Source organism: Schistocerca piceifrons, chromosome 1, assembly GCF_021461385.2.
Source record: "Schistocerca piceifrons isolate TAMUIC-IGC-003096 chromosome 1, iqSchPice1.1, whole genome shotgun sequence".
NCBI classification, from domain to species: Eukaryota; Metazoa; Arthropoda; class Insecta; order Orthoptera; family Acrididae; genus Schistocerca; species Schistocerca piceifrons.
The window spans coordinates 933,772,217-933,797,669 of record NC_060138.1 but is presented as its reverse complement, the minus strand read 5'-3'; the positions used below and the strand labels follow the sequence as shown (position 1 = coordinate 933,797,669).

Genomic DNA, 25,453 nt, shown 5'->3' with positions numbered 1-25,453 from the left:
AAGTAGAGAGGATATAAAATGCAGACTCGCAATGGCAAGGAAAGCGTTTCTGAAGAAGAGAAATTTGTTAACATCGAGTATTCATTTAAGTGTCAGGAAGTCGTTTCTGAAAGTATTTTATGGAGTGTAGCCTTGTATGAAAGTGAAACATGGACGAAAAATAGTTTGGACAAGAAGAGAATAGAAGCTTTCGAAATGTGGTGCTACAGAAGAATGCTGAACATTAGATGGGTAGATCAGATAACTAATGAGGAGGTATTGAATAGAATTGGGGAGAAGAGGAGATTGTCGCATAACTTGACAAGAAGGAGGGACCGGTTGGTAGGACATGTTCTGAGGCATCAAGGGATCACAAATTTAGCATTGGAGGGCAGCGTGGAGAGTAAAAATCGTAGAGGGAGACCGAGAGATGAATACACTAAGCAGATTCAGAAGGATGTAGGTTGCAGTAAGTACTGGGAGATGAAGAAGCTTGCACAGGATAGAGTAGCATGAAGAGCTGCATCAAACCAGTCTCAGGACTGAGGACCACAACAACAACAACAAGATGAAGAACAACACCAAAAATGCAACAGGAGAGTAATATGTAAGAAATTGTCCACGCAACCTGTAAGTACAGTTCAAAACATTACTACTTAATTGGAAATACCAACCACCAGAACTGTTTATAACCTATAGGCACAGTGACAAAAATGTAAATTAAATAGCTAACATATGTACATATTCCAGGCCACCGATGATGCTTTGCAGGAAATAAAGGCGAAACGCGTATGGCACTAAAATTGCGTTTTATTCAGTTGCTGTCAGACGGTCCATTAGTAAAAATTATCAATATACCGGAACAGTCATGTATGGAGTCAAGAATATCATAAGCAAACGAGATTTCCTGTGTGCCTAGTTTGAAGGAGATATCATCAGAACTTGCACATAAATTGCTTTACAAAGTGTAATCAGCGTTATTGCTGTACTGCACAATAGACCATTTTTCATACACACATTGCTTTCTGATGGAAAATGGGAGCCATAATGGCGAACAAAATAGATGTTCATTCAGTAGGTGAGAGCTTGCAGATTAATACCCATTTTCGAACCAACCAAGACTTGCAAAGTTAAATTACAACCTAAATAACAATAAATAATGCCTATACATATATGTCCAGTCACAAGTGAACATCACTGAAGTGACTTGAAAAAAGAAGTTGTACTAGCAAGTGTTCTGATTTATGAACATTTCACGCATTTGATTGGTTATGCCATATCTCATCTGTTTTTGTAGTTTCCATTAGAAGTCTCTTATTAGAAATATGTTAGTTTATCGACACCAAGCGCTATGTGTAAATGTTCTGTTATTGTGTGGTTTGTGCACATATTTAATTCTTCACATCCGTTCGTGTTACATTTTCTGTACTGTGGAGAATCTGCCGGTCTTGCTTTGTATTTGTGTTATCTTGTGTTATACACCAGACATTCACTCCGTTGTATAATTATTGATGTTCTAATGCACAGGGTCACGAGGATGGCATCAGTGAAGTGTCGAAACTGGTGGCTAAAAAAGAAAAAAAGAAGGACTGATTGAAATCCACCAAGAGTTTCTGTCTCATAACATCCAGCATGCTGGAAGTATGCACGTTACTTTCTATTTCATTGGATGTCATATGTAAGAAACGCCCAACGAAGTACCAATTAATATTACACTGCACACATGCTACACTCAGTACCCCAACTTTCAAATAATCGTCGTGACGTACATTAATGGTGTTACAGTTTTCTTTTTGTGAGCCAAGAATTCTCCCGCATGTCTTACTACATTTTCGCTGATCATACATTATGTATGCCGGCCGGAGTGGCCGAGCGGTTCTGGGCGCTACAGTCTGGAACCGCGCGACCGCTACGGTCGCAGGTTCGAATCCTGCCTCGGGCATGGATGTGTGTGATGTCCTTAGGTTAGTTAGGTTTGATTAGTTCTAAGTTCAAGCGACTGATGACCTCAGAAGTTAAGTCGTATAGTGCTCAGAGCCATACATTATGTATAATCTTATTAAATGAAACAACAAATGTAATACTTACTAATGTAAGTCCACCCGATGATGGAGGTTTAAACCTTCGAAACGCGTCGTGGAAATAAATAAAACGGTGACTGGTAACAGTGAACTTGTTGTTTCATTTAATGTCAGTAACAGTCACGGTAAAGCCTAACCTAAAAATGTTCGCATTTAAATGTATAATCTTACTTACACAGCTGTTGTTCACAGTACGTCTCAGTATATACAGCATTTCTTTACTCACAACATCTTTCTGCAGCAATATAGTTATTTCATTTCTTAGTCCGGTAACCTGGCTTTCACTGCTATTTTAAATTCCTCTGATTTATTCCTCTTTACATTTGCCAGAAAATCTGTACCTCAGACGAATCTCATCGTCCGTATCTTTACCCTTTATAGATTTATTGCTGTCCTGAAATGCCGACAGCTATTTTACTTATTCAACATGAAAGTTAAACAGCAGTTACAATACACTGAAATCACTTCCGTCCTTAATATACGCATTTTTAAAAATATTTTTCACTTTATTGTTCCCATGTTACTTACGCTACCACTTCTGTAAAGTTTTCATTTTTTTTTAAATAATTAAATGTTTCATCTTTAATATACTGGGACAAAGATGAATGAGTGCTCTGCCAGAGTAGTAGATAAGATCCTTGACTTTGTATTTAGTTTTATCAGTGGCTCACTTGGTAGACAGTCATTTGTGCGCGCTGTGACATTCTTCTTTCAGGCACAGTAGCGAGCAGTTGAGTTTTTCAGAGAACGAGATTTGTTATTTGTGAATCTGGGAGAAATTATTTGGAATATTTTATTATGGAGATGAAAATTTTTTCTAACGCTTTTTCATTCTTTGTTTTAATGGCAAAAGTTTTCGTGGGAATTTCTAAAGGTAACCCATGCATGTACATGAATAAGATGTCTGTTTGTCAGAATTGGACTATAGGAAAACTGTATATGAGGGAATCGAAGAGACTGGGACGTGGTGCTATAGAAGGATATAGAAAATAAAGTAAATTGACAAGAGGGATGAGAAAGATTTTTGCAGAATCGGTTAAGAAAGGTACACATGGAAAATACTAAGAATGGACAGTGAAGTAGGTTACGTGCTATGATGTCGGGACGAAAAATTAATGGCTTACAGCATCAAACGAGACAGAAGACAGATAAAGAAAAAAAATTAGACACCTCCAAAGCGAGACGGTGACTAAATTGAAGCTACTACTTGATACGATGTTATACCGTGGACTCAAATGTGCATGCGTCAGACATGCGACTGTCGTCACAACAGCGGCATTCGTACACAAAGCTTTATGCGTAAAATCGCTTACTGAAAAAATACTGTATAAATTGAAGGTATTTTGTGTGTCCCTGCTGCAATCAGATCGATACTAATTAATAAATACAATTTACTAATGCACATATCGAGGGTGTATATGAATTTTTGTCAATTTCTCTTACCATTTAGTGCACTCAGCACACAATCTCGGTCATCATCCATACTGAAATAACCGCCTTCCGGTCAGTTAAACTCAATTAACAAGTCTACAAATAGTCAAATGTTTGCATGGTATCCAATGATTAGGTCTTCTTGGCAAAATATTTCACAATTCCGTGCTCGTCAGCAAGTTATTGTCTCTAAACAATGTCTATATAATACATCACGCGGTGATATGGCTCTTAGTAGAAATAATATCTTTCTATTTAGTTATTAAAGCCTCGGAAGTATCACCCAAATCTGACAATGGTTATCTCCACTTCCTATAGTTCTCTTTCCTCTAACACACTCTTCCTGACATAAATACACAGCTGAATATTTCAGCAGAAATTTTGGAGTTTCAAGAGAGCAAGCTTCGACTATGAAGGCTAGATCGCAACTCTCCGATTGTTAGGCCACTTGGTCGATCTGCCGCATTCAGAGAGCACGAGAGCGATCGCTTCTGACTGAGACAAACTAAGGCTTCACTCCACCTCACATTCTGATTGCATCACATTTCATTTCATTGACCAAAACAACTTGAAATGATAAATATTGTTCCTGGGGCCCTTTAGGGGTATGGCGGCTAAGGACGGGAAGAAATCCAGTGTTCACTCCGTGTGCATTCCGGGTGGAGTCATTCCTGATGTGGAAAGGGTCCTTCCGGATGCCATGAAGAGCACAGGGTGCAGTCAGCTTCAGGTGGTGGCACATGTCGGCACTAATGACGTGTGTCGCTTTGGATCTGAGGAAATTCTCTCTGGATTCCAGTGGCAATCTGATTTGGTGAAGGCTGCCGGTCTTGCTTACTAGATGAAGGCAGAGCTCACCATCTGCAGTATCGTTGACAGAACCGACTGCGGACCTTTGGTGCAGAGCCGGGTGGGGGGTCTGAATCAGAGGCTCAGAAGGTTTTGCGACCGTGTTGGCTGCAGATTCCTTGACTTGCGCCATAGGGTGCTGGGGTTTCGGGTTCCGCTGAATAGGTCAGGTGTTTACTACACTCAGCTGGCGGCTACACGGGTAGCGGAGGCTGTGTGACGTGGACTGGGCGGTTTTTTAGATTAGAAGGCCTCGGGAAAGTACGGGGTGGGCTGCAATCTCAAAGGGTGCATGGCAAACACAGGACGTGCTTGGATCAAGGAACAGTCGGAATTGTGGTTGTAAATTGTTGTTGTTGTGCTGGGAAAGTCCCTGAGCTTCAAGCGCTAATAGAAAGCACAGAAGCTGAAATCGTTATAGGTACAGAAAGCTGGCTAAAGCCTGAAATAAGTTCTTCAGAAATTTTTACGAAGTCTCAGACGGTGTTCAGGAAAGATAGATTGGGCAGAATTGGTGGTGGAGTGTTTGTGTCTGTCAGTAGTGGTTTATCTTGTAGTGAAGACGAAGTAGATACTCCGTGCGAATTGGTATGGGTGGAGGTTATACTTAACAGCCGAACTAAGTTGGTAATTGGCTCCTTCTACCGACCCCCAGACTCCGATGATGTATTTGCTGAACAGTTCAGGGAAAATTTGTGTCTCGTAACAAATAAATACCCTACTCATACGGTTATAGTTGGTGGGGACTTCAACCTTCCCTCAATATGTTGGCAAAAATACTTGTTCAAAACCGGTGGTAGGCAGAAAACATCTTCCGAGATTGTCCTAAATGCTTTCTCCGGAAATTATTTCGAGCAGTTAGTCCACGAACCCACGCGAATTGTAAATGGTTGCGAAAAGACACTTGACCTCTTAGCCACAAACAATCCAGAGCAGATAGAGAGCATCATGACTGATACAGGGATTAGTGATCACAAGGTCGTTGTAGCTAGGCTCAATACCGTTTCTTCCAAATCCACCAGAAACAAACGCAAAATAATTTTATTTAAAAAAGCGGATAAAGTGCCACTAGAAGCCTTTCTAAGAGACAATCTCCATTCCTTCCGAACTGACTATGCAAATGTAGACGAGATTTGGCTCAAATTCAAAGATATAATATCAACAGCAGTTGAGAGATTCATGCCTCATAAATTGGTAAGAGATGGAACTGATCCCCCATGGTAGACAAAACAGGTCTGAACGCTCTTGCAGAGGCAACGTAAAAAGCATGCGAAATTCAGAAGAACGCGAAATCCCGAAGATTGGCTAAAATTTACAGACGCGCGAAATTTGGCACGGACTTCAATGCGAAACGCCTTTAATAGGTTCCACAACGAAACATTGTCTCGAAATTTGGTGGAAAATCCGAAGAAATTCTGGTCGTATGTAAAGTACACAAGCGGCAAGACGCAGTCCATACCTTCGCTGCGCAGTGCCGATGGTACTGTTACCGACGACTGTGCCGCTAAAGCGGAGTTATTGAACGCAGTTTTCCGAAATTCCTTCACCAGGGAAGACGAATGGAATATTCCGGAATTTGAAACACGAACAGCTGCTAGCATGAGTTTCTCAGAAGTAGATACCTTAGGGGTTGCGAAGCAACTCAAATCGCTTGATACGGGCAAGTCTTCAGGTCCAGATTGTATACCGATTGGGTTCCTTTCAGATTACGCTGATACAATAGCTCCCTACTTAGCAATCATATACAATCGCTCGCCCGCCGATAGATCTGTACCTACAGATTGGAATATTGCGCAGGTCGCACCAGTGTTTAAGATGGGTAGTAGGAGTAATCCATCGAACTACAGACCTATATCAAAAAATGGTTCAAATGGCTCTGAGCACTATGGGACTTAACATCTGTGGTCATCAGTCCGCTAGAACTTAGAACTACTTAAACCTAACTAACCTAAGGACATCACACACATCCATGCCTGAGGCAGGATTCGAACCTGCGACCGTAGAGACCCATATCATTGACGTCGGTTTGCAGTAGGGTTTTGGAGCATATACTGTATTCAAACATTATGAATCACCTCGAAGGGAACGATCTATTGATACGTAATCAGCATGGTTTCAGAAAACATCGTTCTTGTGCAACGCAACTAGCTCTTTATTCGCACGAAGTAATGGCCGCTATCGACAGGGGATCTCAAGTTGATTCCGTATTTCTAGATTTCAGGAAAGCTTTTGACACCGTTCCTCACAAGCGACTTCTAATCAAGCAGCGGGCCGATGGGGTATCGTCTCAGTTGTGCGATTGGATTCGTGATTTCCAGTCAGGAAGGTCGCAGTTCGTAGTAATAGACGGCAAATCATCGAGTAAAACTGAAGTGATACCAGGTGTTCTCCAGGGAAGCGTCCTGGGACCTCTGCTGTTCCTGATCTATATAAATGACCTGGGTGACAACCTGAGCAGTTCTCTTAGGTTGTTCACAGATGATGCTGTAATTTACCGTCTAGTAAGATCATCCGAAGACCAGTATCAGTTGCAAAGCTATTTAGAAAAGATTGCTGTATGGTGTGGCAGGTGGCAGTTGACGCTAAATAACGAAAAGTTTGAGGTGATCCACATGAGTTCCAAAAGAAATCCGTTGGAATTCGATTACTCGATAAATAGTACAATTCTCAAGGCTGTCAATTCAGCTAAGTACCTGGGTGTTAAAATTACGAACAACTTCAGTTGGAAAGACCACATAGATAACATTGTGGGGAAAGCGAGCCAAAGGTTGCGTTTCATTGGCAGGACGCTTAGAAGATGCAACAAGTCTACTAAAGAGACAGCTTACACTACACTCGTTCGTCCTGTGTTAGAATATTGCTGCGCAGTGTGGGATTCTTACCAGGTGGGATTGACGGAGGACATCGAAAGGGTGCAAAATAGGGCAGCTCGTTTTGTATTATCACGTAATAGGGGAGAGAGTGTGGCAGATATGATACGCGAGTTGGGATGGAAGTCATTAAAGCAAAGACGTTTTCGTCGCGGGGAGATCTATTTACGAAGTTTCAGTCACCAACTTTCTCTTCCGAATGCGAAAATATTTTGTTGAGCCCAACCTACATAGGTAGGAATGATCATCAAAATAAAATAACAGAAATCAAAGCTCGAACAGAAAGCTTTAGGTGTTCGTTTTTCGCGCGCGCTGTTCGGGAGTGGAATGGTAGAGAGATGGTATGATTGTGGTACGATGAACCCTCTGCCAAGCACTTAAATGTGAATTGCAGAGTAAACATGTAGATGTAGATATGTGATACACCATACGTCTTACAGTTCTAGGACTTTTGACTGGAAAATGACTAGGGTCATAAGTAAAAATGTCATATACGTGTATCCGGAATCTATTCCTTACATGAAGAAGATATTACTTATGTAAACTGAAAACTTTGAGTATTAGCATAAATTTACGTATCTAAGCTATCATTCAAATCATTAACCTGATTTGAATGTTGATCTGCTATTATTATTTGGAAGTGTCGAATAAATGATTATTACATTAGTTGTAACAGAACAGACGTAATTAATACACGGTTTGGTGTCTGATATAGCAACATGATATACGCTAGCACAGCTGTTTACTATACGGTACAGGCACTGATTGGGTCCTAGTTCAGTCGCACTACATCTTTGCACTGAACATGAAAGGCCGCTGCGACGATACTGTCTCTTAATAAGGGAATAAATATCACTACGCCACAACTAAGCAGGTGTACCCTTGGACAATGAAATTATGTTGAATATCAACATACAGGCATAAGAACTTGTTGTGATAAATGGCAGCTAGCCCTAGATAGAGAGAAATGAGTTAATGCGGATGAGTAGGAAGAACAAACCTGTAATGTTCGGATACAGTATTACTAGTGTCCTGCTTGAAACAGTCAAGTCATTTAAACATCTGGGCATAACGTTGCGAAACCATATGACATGGAACGAGCATGAGAGAACTTTGGTAGGGAAGGCGATTGGTCGACTTTAGTTTATTGCGAGAATTTTAGGAAATAGTGGTTCATCCACAAAGGAGACAGTGTATTAGGACGCCGGTGCGACATATTATTGAATACTGCTCGAATGTTTGGGATCCGTACCAGGTCGGTTTGGAGGAAGACATCGAAGCAATTCGGAGGCGCGCTGCTAGATTTGTTAGCGGTAGGTATGAACAGCACGTAAGTGTTACGTAGACGCTTCGGCAACTCAAGTGGGAATCGCTGGAGGTCAGGCGAAGTTCTTCTTCTCGAGAAACACTGTTGAGAAAATTTTGGGACCCGACAATTGAAGCTGACTGCCGAAAGATTGTACTATCACCAACACACATTCTGTTTAAAGTCCACGATGATAAGATACGAGATATTACTGCTCATACGGAGGCATATAGGCACTCGTTTGTGCCTCAATATAGCAGTGGAACAGGAAAGGAAATGAGTTGTAGTGATACAGCGTACCCTCCGCTACGCACCGTACGGTGGCCTGCGGAGTATCTACGTAGATGTAGATAACCAAATAGGGTCATAATAGAGGTTGGCGATTGTGTAATTTTGCTCCTCTTAACTTTCATCTAAAAGCCAACTTACTTCAGATGGTTCAAATGGCTCTGAGCACTATGCGACTTAACTTCTGAGGTCATCAGTCCCCTAGAACTCAGAACTACTTAAATCTAACTAACCTAAGGACATCACACACAGCCATGCCCGAGGCAGGATTCGAACCTGCGACCGTAGAGGTCGCGCGGTTCCAGACTGAAGCGCCTAGAACCGTGCGGCCACCCCGGCCGGCGCCAACTTAGTTTTATGAAGTGTGTTTTGTACAACCTTAAACACGATATAAAAAGAAGGCTATCACTTCAGAAGGTCTCTAGATTTTGTACATTCTGGCCATATACACGTAAAGTCCGAGTCTGTGTTGCATGCATAGAAGTCACGATTGTGTACCGAGAAAAAATATTGTTTCATCCAGTACCTTTGGCACATGCGATTCTGTACAACGAGATATGTGGTTATTTTTCACGTATAGCACCAAAGTGAAACCTTTCCAGCACTGTGATATAAGACTTAATCCTCTCTGTAGCCATTAAGTTTAATGTAATCGACGCACCTCACTGATACGTCTCAGCTATAGATTTCGTTGGTCTGCGTATTTATGGTTTGGAATGTCACGTTGTATAAATATCTGGAGAGGTTCCAAACTTTTTTAGATGGATTCTGATTCAAATCCACTTTCAGCTCTGTTGTCATGTTTATTTGCTTACTTACCTCTGCGATCCAAGTCATGTACTACGAAATTCCCTCGTTACTTACCGTGTAGTTCAGTATCAACATCATCTTCATCTCTCTTATTTTTGGACAACTTTGTAGAGCTATCTGCCCTTGCACTCCAAACCACATTATCGAAATGCTGAAAATTGTAAAAAAATATTTAATACTGTTTTTATTGTAATCAGCACTTTGTAATTGTACATTATTCCCACATTCGCATGTCCACCTGAGTGCTTAGGATTCACTACACTCACGTACAAAATCATGAGCGCACAAATTCCGTGAAATTTATTTTAAAAAATAATTCGGACGTTGATAGTGTTGAGTTCGTAAAAAATCTGTTGTCACTGTTTTTGTGCCTCTACCGTGTGACATGGCAGATACGTGGGAGTGGCGTGGCATGCAGTTGACACAATGTCAAAAGCAGTAACGTCACACCATGTGTTTCAGGGCGATGAAAGTGTTCTGATTTTATTCAACTGAATATTGCATGTAGATGAAGCACAACTACATCTGCCTCTTTCCCGGTAAAATACTTTTCACATACTTTTCGTTTTCATGTATGCCCGCTGCTATACAAACTTTCTCATTCGGTTTTGTGGAAACAACACCATAAAACACATAAAACAATTTTAATCTTTTGCACCTTATAGTATGATACTACAGCTTGAAATGGCTACCTTTCCAATGTTGATTGCAGTTAGTTTGATATTTCGCAAACTCTGAGGGGTTTGAAAAAAGGCGTTAGTCCGATGACTGGGAGAAAATGATTCGGAATTGGAAAAGTCGGGCTCTTTTGGTATGCAACCTGGTAAAGGGAGGAAACGAATTGATTCCACGTCACTGGGAGCAGTGGCCACAGCAATGCAGGAGGAGACGAGTGGTGGTGTGCAAACGTGTAGTGCACGGAGAATTGCCCGCACATTGGACATACCCGTGAGCACGTTGCGTAAAATCCTATGAAACAACCTTCTTTGCTATCTATTCAAAATTACCCATGTGCACAGGTTGCTTTCTGTTGATCTGCCAGCAAAACAGACCTTTGCTTTAGAATTTCTTGTTCGCATGGAAGTGCCTCTGTACAATTAAAAACCGATTTTTCACACACTATGTGATATGACCTTGCTGCTGTGGACAGGCTTACGTAGCTAACAATATCACACCCGTATACCCATCCCCGTCTAATTCTTCCATCATTCTCGACAACCTCTTACTGCAAAAAAGAAAAAAAAACAGCAATTCCACAGAGTACCGATGACGATATTTCAGATATTTAGCTGCCGAGTATTCTTCAACGTTTTTTCCTCTTTTTTTTCGAAGAACTCGCTACAGTTCGAAGAATGGCGTCTGAATCGTCAAAGGCAATATGAGAGCATCCGCAGCCGGAATATATACCAACACTAAGTCAAGAAATATGGAAGAACACTGCTATGGAATCTACTGATCTGTATTGGCAGCATTGATTTAATGAATGTCAGAATTGAAGATTCTGCAAAATCTGGATCAATGTTTTCAAATTACAAAGGTTTTCCTTCCATAGTTTTGTTAGCTATTTGAGGCGCAGATGGATTATTTATCAACTAACGATGGCAAATATCGCCGCTACGCTTAATGGAGAGTATTGGAAGAAATTTCTGTTGGTAAAACACTGTCAGGCGGCAAGCTCTCGCTTCTGGGAACACCTTTGCAGCAATAAGATTACAGAGCTCTTATTATTTTGCTATAGATTGAGCTTTTCCTCTCGCAAAACATTAATGAGGCAATATTCACGTAAGCAATTAACAAATAAATGGCGCATTTTTTATTAAAAATTATCTAGGGGAAGAAGGTCTGTAGAATTTTCTTTAAGTATCTTAGTGCCGAAGTTCCGGTTGCTGGAAACTTCAAAAAACTGTGAAGTGTATAAATTCCATGTTATAGTCCAAGCTATTTGCATATACATAAATTATTACTTATTAATGATGGTGTACATTCTAAGCCATCTGTGCAGCTAAATGTAGATAACCATACTGAGAACTCACATCAAAAACAGAAGACCAAAAAAACCTGCAAGCAACTTCGTGGAATCGAGAAAACACCCCTGTACCTTTTCAGAACAAAGACTGTATGTACCTACGCATCGACAGGGTTTGATATTAAATCAATGTTTTACAGAAATTCATATTGCATGCCCGTATTTCTATTTAGCTGCATCTTCTTACTTTTCCACAAATAAATTAAATGCTTCATTTGTGTGGGCATATTGTCTGTAGTTGCTTTATAATTTCTGAAGGTATTTTAGTTCTGTCGCGGCAACTACAAGTTATGCGTGTTTCTTTTTTTCGCCATACACGTTTCACTTCATTGAGGTAAAGTATAATCAGTGGTGGTGATTTCTGCTTGGTTTCTCGCCTACATAGGGAAGTGCCGTTTTCTAGCACATCTTTGGTGTCTTTTTTCATTAGACACTGACACTCATAGACCATTTTCTTTTTGTTGCGCTGTAGAATCATGCATTTCTTTCGTTTTAAACGGCACACTTTTTCGCAAGAAGTATAAAAATAAACAGTAAACAGTGGTGTACGAAAAAGTGTGCTCTGCAAAACGTAAGAAATCCATAATTATACACAACAACAAAAAATTAGACTGCAAGTATCAGTGGCTAATGAAGAAAGACACCAGAGATGTGCTAGCTTACGGCATTTCCCGATGTAGACGAGAAACCAAGAGGAAATTACTACCACTGGTGACACTTTATTTCAATAAAACGAAAATCGTATGGTGAAAAAAACATATCGTCAGTTTGGTAGAAGTTGTGTCATTGAACAATGTGTATTTCATCTTAAGATGCAAGCATAAATGGTATTAGAGTATGATTATTTGTAAGTATTTGCTCAGCTGGAGGTATCATCCACTCTTCTGGTAATACTATCTAGCTCGCGTTCAACAGCCTATAAAATCAAGAGCAACGGAATTTTTGAATTGGAACGGGAAATCGCCTGACTTCACGGATAATGTAATAGTTCGCCAAGTGAAGCGACAGATGTCTTCAGTTCCGAACTGACCATAACTAATTACGAGTAAGTAATAAACCACTTTTCTTCACTGTTCTTTGTTGAAATTACAGGTGTTCTATCGCACCTTGTTACTAAGGTAACTGTCGGCTCGATTGTTTTACTTGAACATTTGCTGCCAGGTTAAACTTTTCTTTAATGTGTTTACATTGACCGTACTTATACGGCGTTATTTCACTTAATCTGTGGTCTACATACGTTTAATTTGGTACAACTATTATCTTCCTTTCCATCTATGATGTTATTCACAGTTGTTATATTTTCAGCAGTTTTCGTACTAAAATTAAGTCGTCAGCTGCTCTATCGGAATATTTTACGCACTTCACTGACTTCGAAAGATTAATATGTCATCTTCGGAAGTTCAATATCGTCTTAGAACACGTAGTTAGCTGCCCCGTCTATAAAGTTTTTTTTTTAATTGTTAAATATTCCTCGGCTCTAGCGTCTATAAATTTGCAGCGTTTTTATACGGAATTTACAGCGTGGGACATAAACTGTGCATTTGATTGTTTTCTGATGTAAACAACAACAGCAAAATATCTTTTTCCTTCGTTTTTCAACTTGTGCAAAACACAGCTAAACTTAAATATTCTTTACAAGTTTTAAGAACTCTAAGAGAAAAGTGGGACTCTCATCCAAAGATGTTGCAGAAGAGAGTGAGTTGACGAGTGAAACTTTGTCTTTACAACTTCAGAAGTGACCATTCCCCCGCTTCATCGATAGCAACCGATAGTCTGAATGCCTGCAGCACCATGCTCCGCAGAAGAGAAGGGAACAGAAGTAAGGATATTTGTCAGCGACAGCAAGTATTTCGTCCAAAAACGCGGAGTTTCAAGTGGTGTGTCACAGTCAGAGCGATATCACGCGTCGTAGGACATACTCATAGTTCAGTGACTTTACCGTTATTTCTGGAACCATCTCTCACGTAAGAGGATCGAATCGGTGGTGTTCAGCAGGTACGGCACATTCCCGTAGCACTCATAAATTAAAGAAAATAAGTGCTCTGCAATTGTGTTATTGAAAGTGATTCGTTTTAACGTAATATTTTGATGATTAATAATATAGCCATTGCTTCTCATTTCCTTTCGAAACTTAAGTTATTTATGTAACAGCTGCTAACTAATATTGGTGGTCATGAAATCAACCATGATCTAGTGCACCATTGCATAGTTGCGGCAGATACAAATATTCAGATTTTACTCATTAAAGGTCTGTGTATCTTCCAGGCCCTCTATGTCTTCCCTTGTAAAAGATTGTCTTGTTACTTCACTTAAATATGGGAAATGAACGTGATTTGCAGTAACATTATTCATTACTCTCAAAATAACGTTCATGGACGTTCGCAACAAGACATCTCAAAAGTTGCGTCATCTTCTTCAATGTAACAAGCAACTACATGTATATTGACACCAAAATAAAGGGGCAATGCAGATTAAAGGATGAATATGTCTTAGATCTCTTGTCGCGTCCAGTGAGCTTGTGTATTCAGGTTTCCAACGAGTTCCTCTCTCGTAATTACTAAGAGTTAATCATCCTGCTATCGGTCTGCGTGGAATTTTCATGTGCAACTCCCCAAATGATGTCTTCGACACGCCACGAAGTCACGGAACTTCCATACGCCAGAAGAGATTACGTCGACGAATTTGATGGAGTTACATAAGTAGCGATGCTGATACCATTACGTAGTGAATAACTCCACTTATTTCTCTCTGACCCCCCCCCCCCCTTTCCGCGCACCACTATAGCATCTGTCAACAAAGAAGACTTTGAGATCAGAAAGTGTTAAAAGATTTTTAACTGCTACCGTGGCTATACCTGTTGTGGAACTTGGATACGGGCACTGGGTGCTGGAAGGCTACAGAGAAATAAGCTGTTATCCACCATATAACGGAACCATCTTCGTTGGCAATGTTCCTGCAACGCAGACATCGAAATAATCTGTGGTAGCGTGTGTAAGTTCGATGACTCTGTGACATATCGATGACGTAGTTCGAGCGATTACGTACCAAAGTACCACACGGTACACTATACACCTCTCTTATCCGCAACTTCTGCTGAAAAGTGGAACGCAAACAAGATGATGTGGTACCGTGTGGCCCTGGAAGCATGTGGCTCGATCCTACTTTCAAGCGTGAATCATACATTCTGTTTCAGTATCGACTAATCAAAGTTTTTTATAGTGATGGGAAGCGAATAGAGAGGGCGGTAACACAATCATAACGATATCAGGAGCCCACATTTGAGTTATCAATGGAAATGTAATACGTACGGAAGTGTTTCAAAGAAACATGACCAAGTATATGAAGTACTGAAAGTGAGAGAAAGCAGTGAACAAATAATCAGTGACAAGATTCAGATATTCAGTTTATAATACTAGCTCTAAGATGCCACTACATGGATAAGTCGAACAAGAGACACAAATATTAGCAATGCGGAACAACAGTGACACACGATGGAGCGTTATCTGGTCCGTAGGCAGTGAAATATCACCTTGCTATGTAGACGGCTGCCAAAGATACTTCTAATCGCGTGAATTAACGTCTCGTGAATAATTAACGTCATACCCATTTCGCTTGAGGCCTCAGAGCCATACTACTGTCGAACAGAGTGAAGTTATCTGTGGGTGAAGTTAACAGGGAAGTTAAAACAAAAATTATGTTAAATAAGTACGCATTGGCGATGAAAATTCTTTCATTTAACTTGTTGTATTTGCTTCTCTAAAGTTCTTAATTCGTGGCAGTGGCCATTCTGAACTTTTCCCTGAATACTATTCGTTTTCAGGACAGATGTTTCTTTTTTAACTTTTTTAATAGGCTACAACTTTTATTCGTGTGGCAGGCATAAAGCATCTCCTGTGTCTGGGTCCTGTGCGTGTCGTGCATTCACCTTCCACAACGATATCTGAAGCAGTAACAAAAGTAAATCTAGTATCATTACTTATACATGGACACACAAATAAAACTTTGGGAATTACGGTGAAGTTCGCCGTTTATTCTCGAACGTCCCTTTCGTGAACAAACATACGTAAATGCAGTAAGAATGTGACCCAAAGAACGCAGCAGCAAGTGATACAGTGGATGAAGCTACAACTGTCTATATCAATCTAGTGGTGGAATGAGGTAATTAAGGTAATTATTTGCAATCGTTACCCCCCCCTCCCGAACTCATTCGCTAGGTAGTCCCGCTCCGACGTAGACGTTTGTCGTAGCATTGTACCAAGTTTCCAACACCCTTGTCACAGAAGGCAGCCGCCTGTGTTTTCCGACTCTTCTCCACAATTACCTGCAGTTCGTTGTCTGTTCTAAAATGTTGTCTTCATAGCCAGCGATCATTGTGTGCAGAGATGAGAGGAAGCCAAGACCGGCTGTACGGTGGATTATCAAACACTTCCCATCGAAAACGCTACAGGGGTGTCCTCATTTCCCTTGCAGCGTATGGCCGAGAACTCTCACGAAGAAGTAAATGCTTGACAGGTATTTTACGTGAGGTTGCATGAAATCAGGTGAAACGTCACAGAAGGCACACCTACTTGACGGGAGACACTATGCTGTAGGCGACTTTACGAGTTCACTGTGTGCCCAGGATTGAGAAGAGCGATGTGACGCGATCGACAGGCATACTAGAGAGACTGCCCAAATCTTGGTGCAAATCTTCATCGGATTATCACTGTCTTTTTCCATTTCACGGCCTACCGGACCTTACTGTCCAAACAGCCCTCGCATTAACTGTATGGGTTTCACAAATATGTAACTTTGAAGTCCAAAATCTGTTAGTTTCACACCATTTGACAGTATCGGCAACATGGTGTGTACTACGATGTGCTCAGTGACTCAAACTACCCGGATGGTACGTACCGACTACTGTAGGTAATCGACATAAATGGGGACGAATAAACTTGATGGATCTTATTTAAAAACAAGTTCTCAGTAAGAGAACAGTCAAATGTCAGGATAGCAACAATGTTCTATTGCTAATCTAAATGGCCTGTCCGTCTGCAAGTGAAGCCTGAAGGCACTCTCCGTAGCCATTAGGTTGGATAAAGTATCACAACTCGGCCGGCTGCAACATAATTCTTTCCGTTTAACTTTGTAGTTTTAGACATCGGTTTCGTCATATTTTTTTCGGATGAGGTACACATTATTATCGATTTGGCGCTCACTTTGGTAATTGTATCTCTGTCGACATATCATTTCCACACGCCTCAAAATAAATGAGACAGGCAGACCTAATGTATCCTCTCCGCTGGCAGTGGATGCAAAGAGAGACGCCCTCACGTCTTTGTACTCTATATACAAAGTAACACTGATATTACAAAACATTAGTACGGACGACTTCATTCCATTAAACCTTTTAATTATTTTGTATGTTATCAAGGAAATGAAAAGGAGGAATACCACGCAGGCAAAGGAAAAGCAATACTTCTCCTGCCAGTCTCAGCATCAGTAGCAAAAAACAGGCGTTCAAGATCGTCTAGCAGGAATGGTTAATATTCGAGGATAAGACGAGAGTCAGGTGTTCTAGCTAAAACAGGCTGCAAAATTCATGCCTTAAGAGCTATGAAAACTTCTTCAATACTGTGAAACAAATCTCTTCCACTGCGAGCTCTTTGCTTCTCACACTTCTGGAGGAGGTAGTGAGGACCAAACGAAGAATAAAGCTTTTGTAGTGGACATGGGCTCCAAAAGAGCTCTGAGCATTTGTTCACCAGAAAATATGTGTTTCACGTTTGTGAAGAACAAATTCTCGTAGCTCTTAAGGTATGAATTTTAGACTCCATGTTTACTAGATTTTTTTTCGAATGGTCGCTCCTGTCATGTCCCTTAATATTGAACATTCTGCTGCAACACAGTGTGTGGGTATTTCCATTTCTTGTCTGGCCTGTGAACCGTCTAAGAAGGTATCCCTGCGCTCCTGGTAATCTTCTTCAAGCCAACAAGAAGGCGCTCTAGTGACCATCACCATCTTGTTGACCACTAACAATCGGCAAAGATTTTAAGCGCGCGCACAGCTTAGAGGTGACCTACTGGGGTTTGGCTGTTTTCATGGAGAATTGTGTGGTATCGCAGCTTGTTTGTGGAAGCTATCGTGGTCGCTCATCGTGTATGTACGATTGATTTTTACATCGCGAGCCGAGCCTTCGACTACTGTGGAGCTGCAACTCAAACCTATCTGTGCAGTAAAGACCATATTTTGAAGATATTGTTTGGGTATGTCCCTGCTGGTTTGCCTGGTGGACGTGGCCAGGTACATCGTCCCGTGATTCGCTTTGTCCTGATACAGAAACAATGGTGAGCACCATTTCTTGTGGGTGCAGTGTTGTCCCCGGTTCACGAAATGTACCATCCCTACTCACCTACCTCTGGGTTATTTGTTATTTTGTCAGTAAACTGATGTGGATCATTCTGGTGACAGTATTTTGCCGATCTCTGCATCCTGGCGATAGAACCTGTCTAAATCAAATATTTACATAATTGTAAAGAGTAACAGTTTTGAGACGTCATATGTTCTTTCTAAATTAAAGTTTTAGTGTCTACTATTTCCAGTATTTAAGTGCCCTATATATTCATGGTGAAAATTAAAAAACCCGACAAAACACAGGTACGGAATTCTGACTGAAGAAGACGGAAAAACACCCTTATGAATATGTGTCCGGAAATGCAGCGTTGTCACAGTATATGGCGCTGACGAGTGAACCTTACGTCTAACCACGTGCGATGTCCTACTTCTGTGTTGCAGGCTGTGTGGTTGACGCAGTGTTCTATAAGCAGCAGAATGGTGTGGTAATCGTGCCGGGAACAAGCCTAGATGGTGTTTATGAACGGCCAAGATGATGGATACGTCGAGAGGACAGCACGGCTATACCGAAACAAATACCCTCACAAACACAAACCACACCACACTATATTTTAAGATGTTTTTGGTCTTTTGGGTGGTCATGGGTCCTTTCAGACAGACGAAAGTGCAAGGAGGCGGCGGACTGTGCGTACACCAGATTTGGAGGACTAGGTCCTACAAGATATTGAGACGAATCATAGTACAGACGCCAGTAAAGGGGCCCAGGCCCACCAACATTGTATAAGCCAAAGTACGTTTATGTGTATGCACTGTCACCTGCGACGAATGCAAGGATTATCGGCAGTCCTCTTCGGAGCGATTTATTGCCGTTGCACGAACACAGTCGATTTCCAGACATTGCTCATTGGACTTTTTTCTCCATTTAGAGTCAGAAATCCATCGCTGCAGTTTTTCGGTTTAATCGATGTACACCCTACATATACACGAGCATGTCAAATGGACTGAGTTGTACTCCGTCACGTTTCTGTTGTGGTTCGGGGGTCAGTGCACTGCCTGTCACTATGTAAATGTAATTTGTGCTCTGTGTTTGTTTTAGAATTCGTCGAGCAACTGTCTGGTAGGTGGGCCGAAGTTGAGCCGTTCCCGTAATTGCCAACTCATGCGCTCTCGGTCTTTCGATTGCCTGGAATTTTGTTTCTCTCAAAGTGGTTTGTAACGCCCTCAGCCTGCTTCAGCAACGTGTACATTATTTTAAATTTTCTGTTTTCTGTGATTACACATATTCGTGACATAGCTACTCTCTTTGGCTTCTTTATAGCGTGTCTGTAAAGTTTTAAGCACCTTAATACAAAGTTCCTCATCCATACGATTGATACTGGTTCATGCAAAAGTCTGCTTCACAGAGGTGTAGATTGCTTCAGATTTTATACTTTCGGTGATGGTGCGAAGTAGTGAGACAACGATCACTTCTGATTGCTTTACAGTTGTGCATGAAACTTTTTAATTTTGTCTAGTAATTTTGTCCACGTAATTTGGTAATTATTGACATTAAATAGCTCTAATGTTGGTATACTACTATTACTTCTTTTACTTATGTGCGAATACATCTAGCAAATAACTGAGTACGTAGGTTTCAAGTGCTACTCTGAAATGATGAGGTTGGCACAGGAGAGAAATTCGTGCCCGGCCGCATCAAACCTGTGAAAAGACTGATGATCCAAAAATAAAAATATGTATTTTGATATTTATTGATGCTATGGTCGTTCTATCTGCTTCACAGACGTATATATTACTTACATTGTCAACTACCTGCTGATGTGTATTACAGAAACTATTATTTGAGAAAATTTTTGATAAAATTTGTGTGCGAACAAGCATTACTTGTTTTTGTAAATGACAAACCGGTGTTTGTAGTAAATAAAGAAGTTATTTTCTGTCAGACTTTTTTTTTTATTTTCGCTGAGAAGCTTAATGATCCCAGATCCTATCTCCTACCCAGTTCAATTATACGTTTATAGTGTATAAGGGGCAACCAAAAGTTTCCGTTTTAGGCTACTGCTGCAAAGTATGTACAATGCAGCGCTACTCCGATGCAGGTGTATAAAGTATCGACAGGCAGGCAAGGGATTAGTAGGGCATTTGCAGTCTTCTCTCATGCGTACAGTATACATCGAAACGTGAACTACGGCGACGTTATTACCAAAAGCGTCCAAAAAGAACCATTTTGGTGTTATTCTTTTCTTGGCTGCCGAAGGACAAACACGGGTAGACATCCGTCGGACAATAGAGACTGTGTATGTGGCAGAAAATCTGTCTAAACCAGCGTTGTGAAATGATACGCTAAATTTCATGTTGCTGGTTTATGATGACCCACGTTCCTATATCGCAAAAGTCGTAATGCTGAAGTTACGCCAACTCGAGTTGGAGACACCCGAGCAGCCACCCTATAGCACTGACCTCTCTCTATGCGATTATCATGTTTTCGATCCCTTGAAGAGTCACTGATTCCTGTCGGACGACGACGTGCAGCAGGCAGTTGCCGACTTCCTCACGCAACAGGACACAGTGTTTCACCGAACAGATACATTCAGGCAGGTCCGTAGGTGGGGTGGTTTTCTCAATGCTCAAGACGTTTTTGCCTCATTGACATTCCGATTCTGGAGTTTACGACCTTCCAGTGGATACTTTCTGATCGCCCCTTACATATCATATACTGGCTGCTTGTCGTATATAACATATAATGTTAAAATCTAAGAATGAGTCTCCCCCGTAAAAAAAGAAAAAACCTCATCAAAATGTAGATTCATAATGTAGATACCATTATGCAGAAGAAAAACTCGCTAATCACTAGCGGTGCGAAATGGACGAAATATACGAAGTAAGAAGTGTCAGTAGGATTCACAGAGGAATGGTTGAAGTCGCGTCTGTCGATCCGGTGGTACCTTGGTCGAGTCGCGGCCTGCTCAGGCCACCGCCACCGCCGCCGGTGGAGGCGCTGGGCGTGGTCACCTGCAGCTCGGCGGCCGAGTCGCTGCGGCCCTTGCCGTTGCTGGAGAACACGCGCAGCCGGTAGGAGGTGGAGGGCTCCAGCCCGGCCAAGGTGAAATCCGGCGAGGCGCGGCTGGTCACGTTGGCCACCAGGCGTCCGCCGCGGGCCGCCAGCAGCTCCAGCGTGAATTGCTGCGGCGGCAGCCCTCCGTCAGAGCCCCGCATGCACGACACCTGCAGGGACGTCGCAGACCGCGACGACACCCGGCAGTCGCGCGGCGGGTCCGGAGGACCTGCCGGGCAAGCAGGGCACAGTGGAGGACCTCTCAAGTCCCGCTTCTCCTTCACCTAAGAAGATGGCCTGGAACGTCTTCACACGATCTGTTACACTACAGTAATCACTGAAACATGACACACTCCTCTGTCTTAGACTGGGTGAACCACGGGCCAACGCTGGCTATATCCTCAAAATCAAATGAAACTACGGGGTTGCTGAGACCTTTTCAGGTCTTAAACCCCTGTGAAGTAAACTGCAGACTGAAGTGACAAATGAAAATTTGCACGAAAGCCATGTTTCGAACCCGGGTGTCGTGTCTCACTAGGCAGATGCGCTAACCACTACGCCACCCTGGCATGGTGGATTTGCACAACTGCACAGACGGCCCTCGCACGCTTCCCTCCTCAATCTAAATTCCCATTCAAGTCTCAGTCCACGTGGCATTCCCGCTAAATTTGAACAACGTTGCAGAGACTGTCCGACTGTATGTGAAAAGTACTTTAGCATCGGGCGAAACGGGGGATGATCAGGTGCAATTCCAATCCAGTTGGGGAGTGTCTGCAGTGCTATTGGATTTTAATGGGAATATCGTGTGGGCTGAATGGGAATTTGGACTGAGAAAGGAGGCATACAAGGGTAGTCCGTGCAGTTCTGAAAACCTACGTGACAGGGTGGCGTAGTGGTTAGTGCAACTGCTTAGTGAGTAAGAGACCCGGCTTCAAATCCCGGCCTTCATACAAATTTTCAGTCATCACTTCTCGTATGCAGAGTGAGTCAGAGTCAGGAGGGAAGGTACATGCTTTGATGGGTGATACCACTGGTGATTCTGAACAAATAACTTCTAATAAACATATGCCCTTTTCTTAACCGTCTCCGTATAAACCAATGAAAACAACTAGGAACGGGAAAGGTGCAGGTGACGGTAAATTAAGATACTGTTACGTTATGGATTGTTTCATTGTGTACGTTTCCTCACAGAATATGTTCAAACAGTCCACCGGCAACTTCAATGCATGTGGCCGCTCTTGTATACAGTGTTGTGTCGCCGATCAGAGCTCAGTTTTGCATTCCTTTACCTCTCTCGTGTCCACTCTGCACTTGTAGAGGTCGCTCTTAAAAGTAATCCAACGAGGTAAGGTCGGGTGACCTTGGTGGCCAAGCAATGATTCCACGGCGACCAATCCGACGACCAGGATGCGTTGTGTTGAGACACTTTGTCACTGGCCGTACAGAATGCGTAGCAGCTCCGTCATGCTGAAAGTACGTAAGAGCTCGTGTTGCCAAAGGGACGTAATCCACGTATTCCGATAACACATTTTGAAGAAACTCAAGATACCGCGTATCAGTAACACGGTTATCTAAAACAAATGGACCGATGAGTTGGTGATCAATAATACAGCACCACATGTTAACTTAGAAACGTCGTTGAAAATTCGTTTCCACAGTACCATGCACATTTTCATTTGAGCATACATGAGAGTTACGCGTGTTGTTGATTCCGTTGCGGGTAAATGTTGACTCATCAGTGAACAGAATACTTGGAATTAATCGCTCATTGGCAATGATCCATTGACAGAATTCTTGCCGGGCGGCAGAATCTCCTTGATTCAGATGTTGTACACACTGCCAATGAAAGGCATTCAGTGCGTGCTGTACACTGTGCGTATCACTCGTGTTTGTGGTATACCAACTTCGGCAACAATTCTTCTAGAGTTAGTGTTGCGTTCGACTACTTGAAGGATGTTCTCATCTTCATTAAGAGTTTGTTGTACGGGACGTTTAGAGGCAACATTTACGCTGGGAAGCATACCACTGTCACGCAATCGGTGAAACATCCTGCAAAACACCCTGCTACCCTGCACTCTGCGTTTCGGAAATCGTTGTCGTTAGTCTCGCACAGCTGCTCTGGATTTCCCATTAGACAAACCATAGAGAAACACCATCGCAGCATACTCTGCATGTGTTAAGACCCGTAGCATCTTCACAACACAAAACTTTATTCGTTGTTCAGGTAACAACACTGTAGTGCCGTGCACTACGACAAGCACTGTCGGACAGGGACTGGAGGTAAACAAATGTACCATGCGCAAGTTAACTGCGTGCTGGCACGGTTAGTAAGAACGACGCTACACGTTTCCCGTTCCTAGTTGTTTTCATTGGTTTATCTGTAAACGGTTCAGAAAAGTACATATGTGTATTTAGAGTCTTTTGTTCGGAATCACCACTAGTATCAACCCTCAAAGCATGTACCTTCCCTCCTGCCTCACCCTGTATACACAACATGTATGCGGGAAACTCTTGTCACGGCATCCAAATGGTGGAAATACTGTAAGTGTTGTAAACACTTCCAGTGATATTTAGCAAGACAGTTCGAATGCTGACATTGGTTTAAACGTTCATGACAGCATCTCGTCTTATACCAACCATAACGTTCCGGAGTACAAACCTAATCGCAAGTAACTGGGTTTAAATATTTAATAGAATCGCAGAAATATGTTTGGATACGCCTAATGGCAATACGTTCGTCGTTTCGATGGGAATGATAAAAAATGACATCTTTGTACTTGTACACTTACGTCTATGCTCTGTGAACAACTGCGGAAAGCATGGCAGAGGATCCTTCCCTTTGTACTATTTATTTGGGAGTCTTCTCATGCAATTCTCGTGTGAAACGGGGGAGGAATGACGACTTTAAGCACTTCCGCGTGTGCTGTAATGATTCTGATCTGAACTTCTCAGTCACTACTTGAGCCAAACGTAGAGGGTTATTCTATGCTCATAGATCGCTCAGTACCGTTTCTTGAAATTTGAAAGTGGCCATTCGAAGGGTGGTTGGCCTCTGTCAATCGAGTCTGCCTTCATGCCTTTCAGAATATCCGTGAATCTCTCCCACTGGTAAAAAGAAACCTGTTAACACTCGTGCTCTCCTTCTTTAAATATCCTGTGTCATTTCTATTAGGTATGGTTCTTATGCGTTAGTGAAGTTTTCTTGAATGGATCTCGCAAATGCTTTGTAAGTAATCTCCTTTGTATATTAATTACATTTTCCCAATAACGTATCACTATGTCGAAGTCTGCTACCCGCTTTAACTACTACTGAGCCTACGTGACCACTTCATTTCATATATTTAGAAATTGTTTATATGAGGTAACTGCTGCTAATACGCAGTGGCTAATATCCACACACTCACATGTAATTACTGCTTATAGCATATCAGCAAATTGTGAAGTGGATGACCTGCGAAATGTCTGCGGCTATTCTACTACCTAAAAATGATAAGAATGTATCCTGAAGACGAAACCAAATGTCATTGTAACTTCAGACACGGACACAACATCGGCGGTTAAGTATATGATTAGAATTCCAGTTCCCTGTGACACAATAGTGACCGAACCCCATTAGTCTTATTGGTGATTTAGCATTGTTACAGGACTGGTGGGGTATACAACGAGTGTGAACTGCGTCAGATGTTGAATGACCAGTCTAAGAATGCGGAAATGCAGTTTACTCATGATATGCAGCGTTATGAGGTCTTGACACTCTTTGGAAAGGACCTCTCTGTACGTCTTTATTTGGTATATGGTCGATTCGTGAAGTAACAAAGCCTATGCCTCACCAGAATTTTCGAAGAATGGGGCGCCTTTCCGGATCACAGCCATCCAGATATGTGTGACATTCTCCTGTGGCAATAACCTGATGTTGGGCAGCATGGGAACGCGAGCGTAGACGTACTCGACGTCAAGATAGCGCTCGACCGCATTTGACCACCATAAGGGAGTATCGCTGTACTGTGCACCAACCACATTCTAGCACTCTCACATTTGTACCTGCCACCCGAAAACAAGTAACGGACTCCGTACCACATTATGCGTCTTCCTGGACCACTGGTCTGAGACTATCAGAAGACAGAATGGGAATTACCGCCCTACGCGTAGACAGCCATTAACAACACAACACAAACACCTGCATCTGGATTTGTGTGCCCGGTGATGAGTCGTTGTTCTCCGCAACCCCAGATGACTATCGTCGGCTAATAGGACTTCGGTCTGTTTAGAGGCCCATTCTCCCATTGTTTTGAAGAGGCACAGACGGTGTTATTTGTGCTATTATGGTGAGGGAAGCCATTGTGTTTGACTTCAGGTCATGCCTGGAAGTGACTGAGGAAACTTGAATGCGCGGGATTAGCCGAGCGGTCAGGGGTGCTGCAGTCATG

At 42.1% G+C, this 25,453-nt stretch overlaps 1 protein-coding gene across 1 annotated transcript in view; it reads right to left on the bottom strand.

The window, feature by feature from the left end:
• Positions 1–25,453, bottom strand: part of LOC124776686 (nephrin-like) — a 174,030-nt gene that overhangs the window by 103,663 nt on the left and 44,914 nt on the right. Inside the window, exon 6 of the mRNA XM_047251791.1 lies at positions 20,917–21,255. Within this exon, the coding sequence (XP_047107747.1) occupies positions 20,917–21,255 (339 nt within the window). The remainder of the gene's footprint in view (positions 1–20,916; positions 21,256–25,453) is intronic.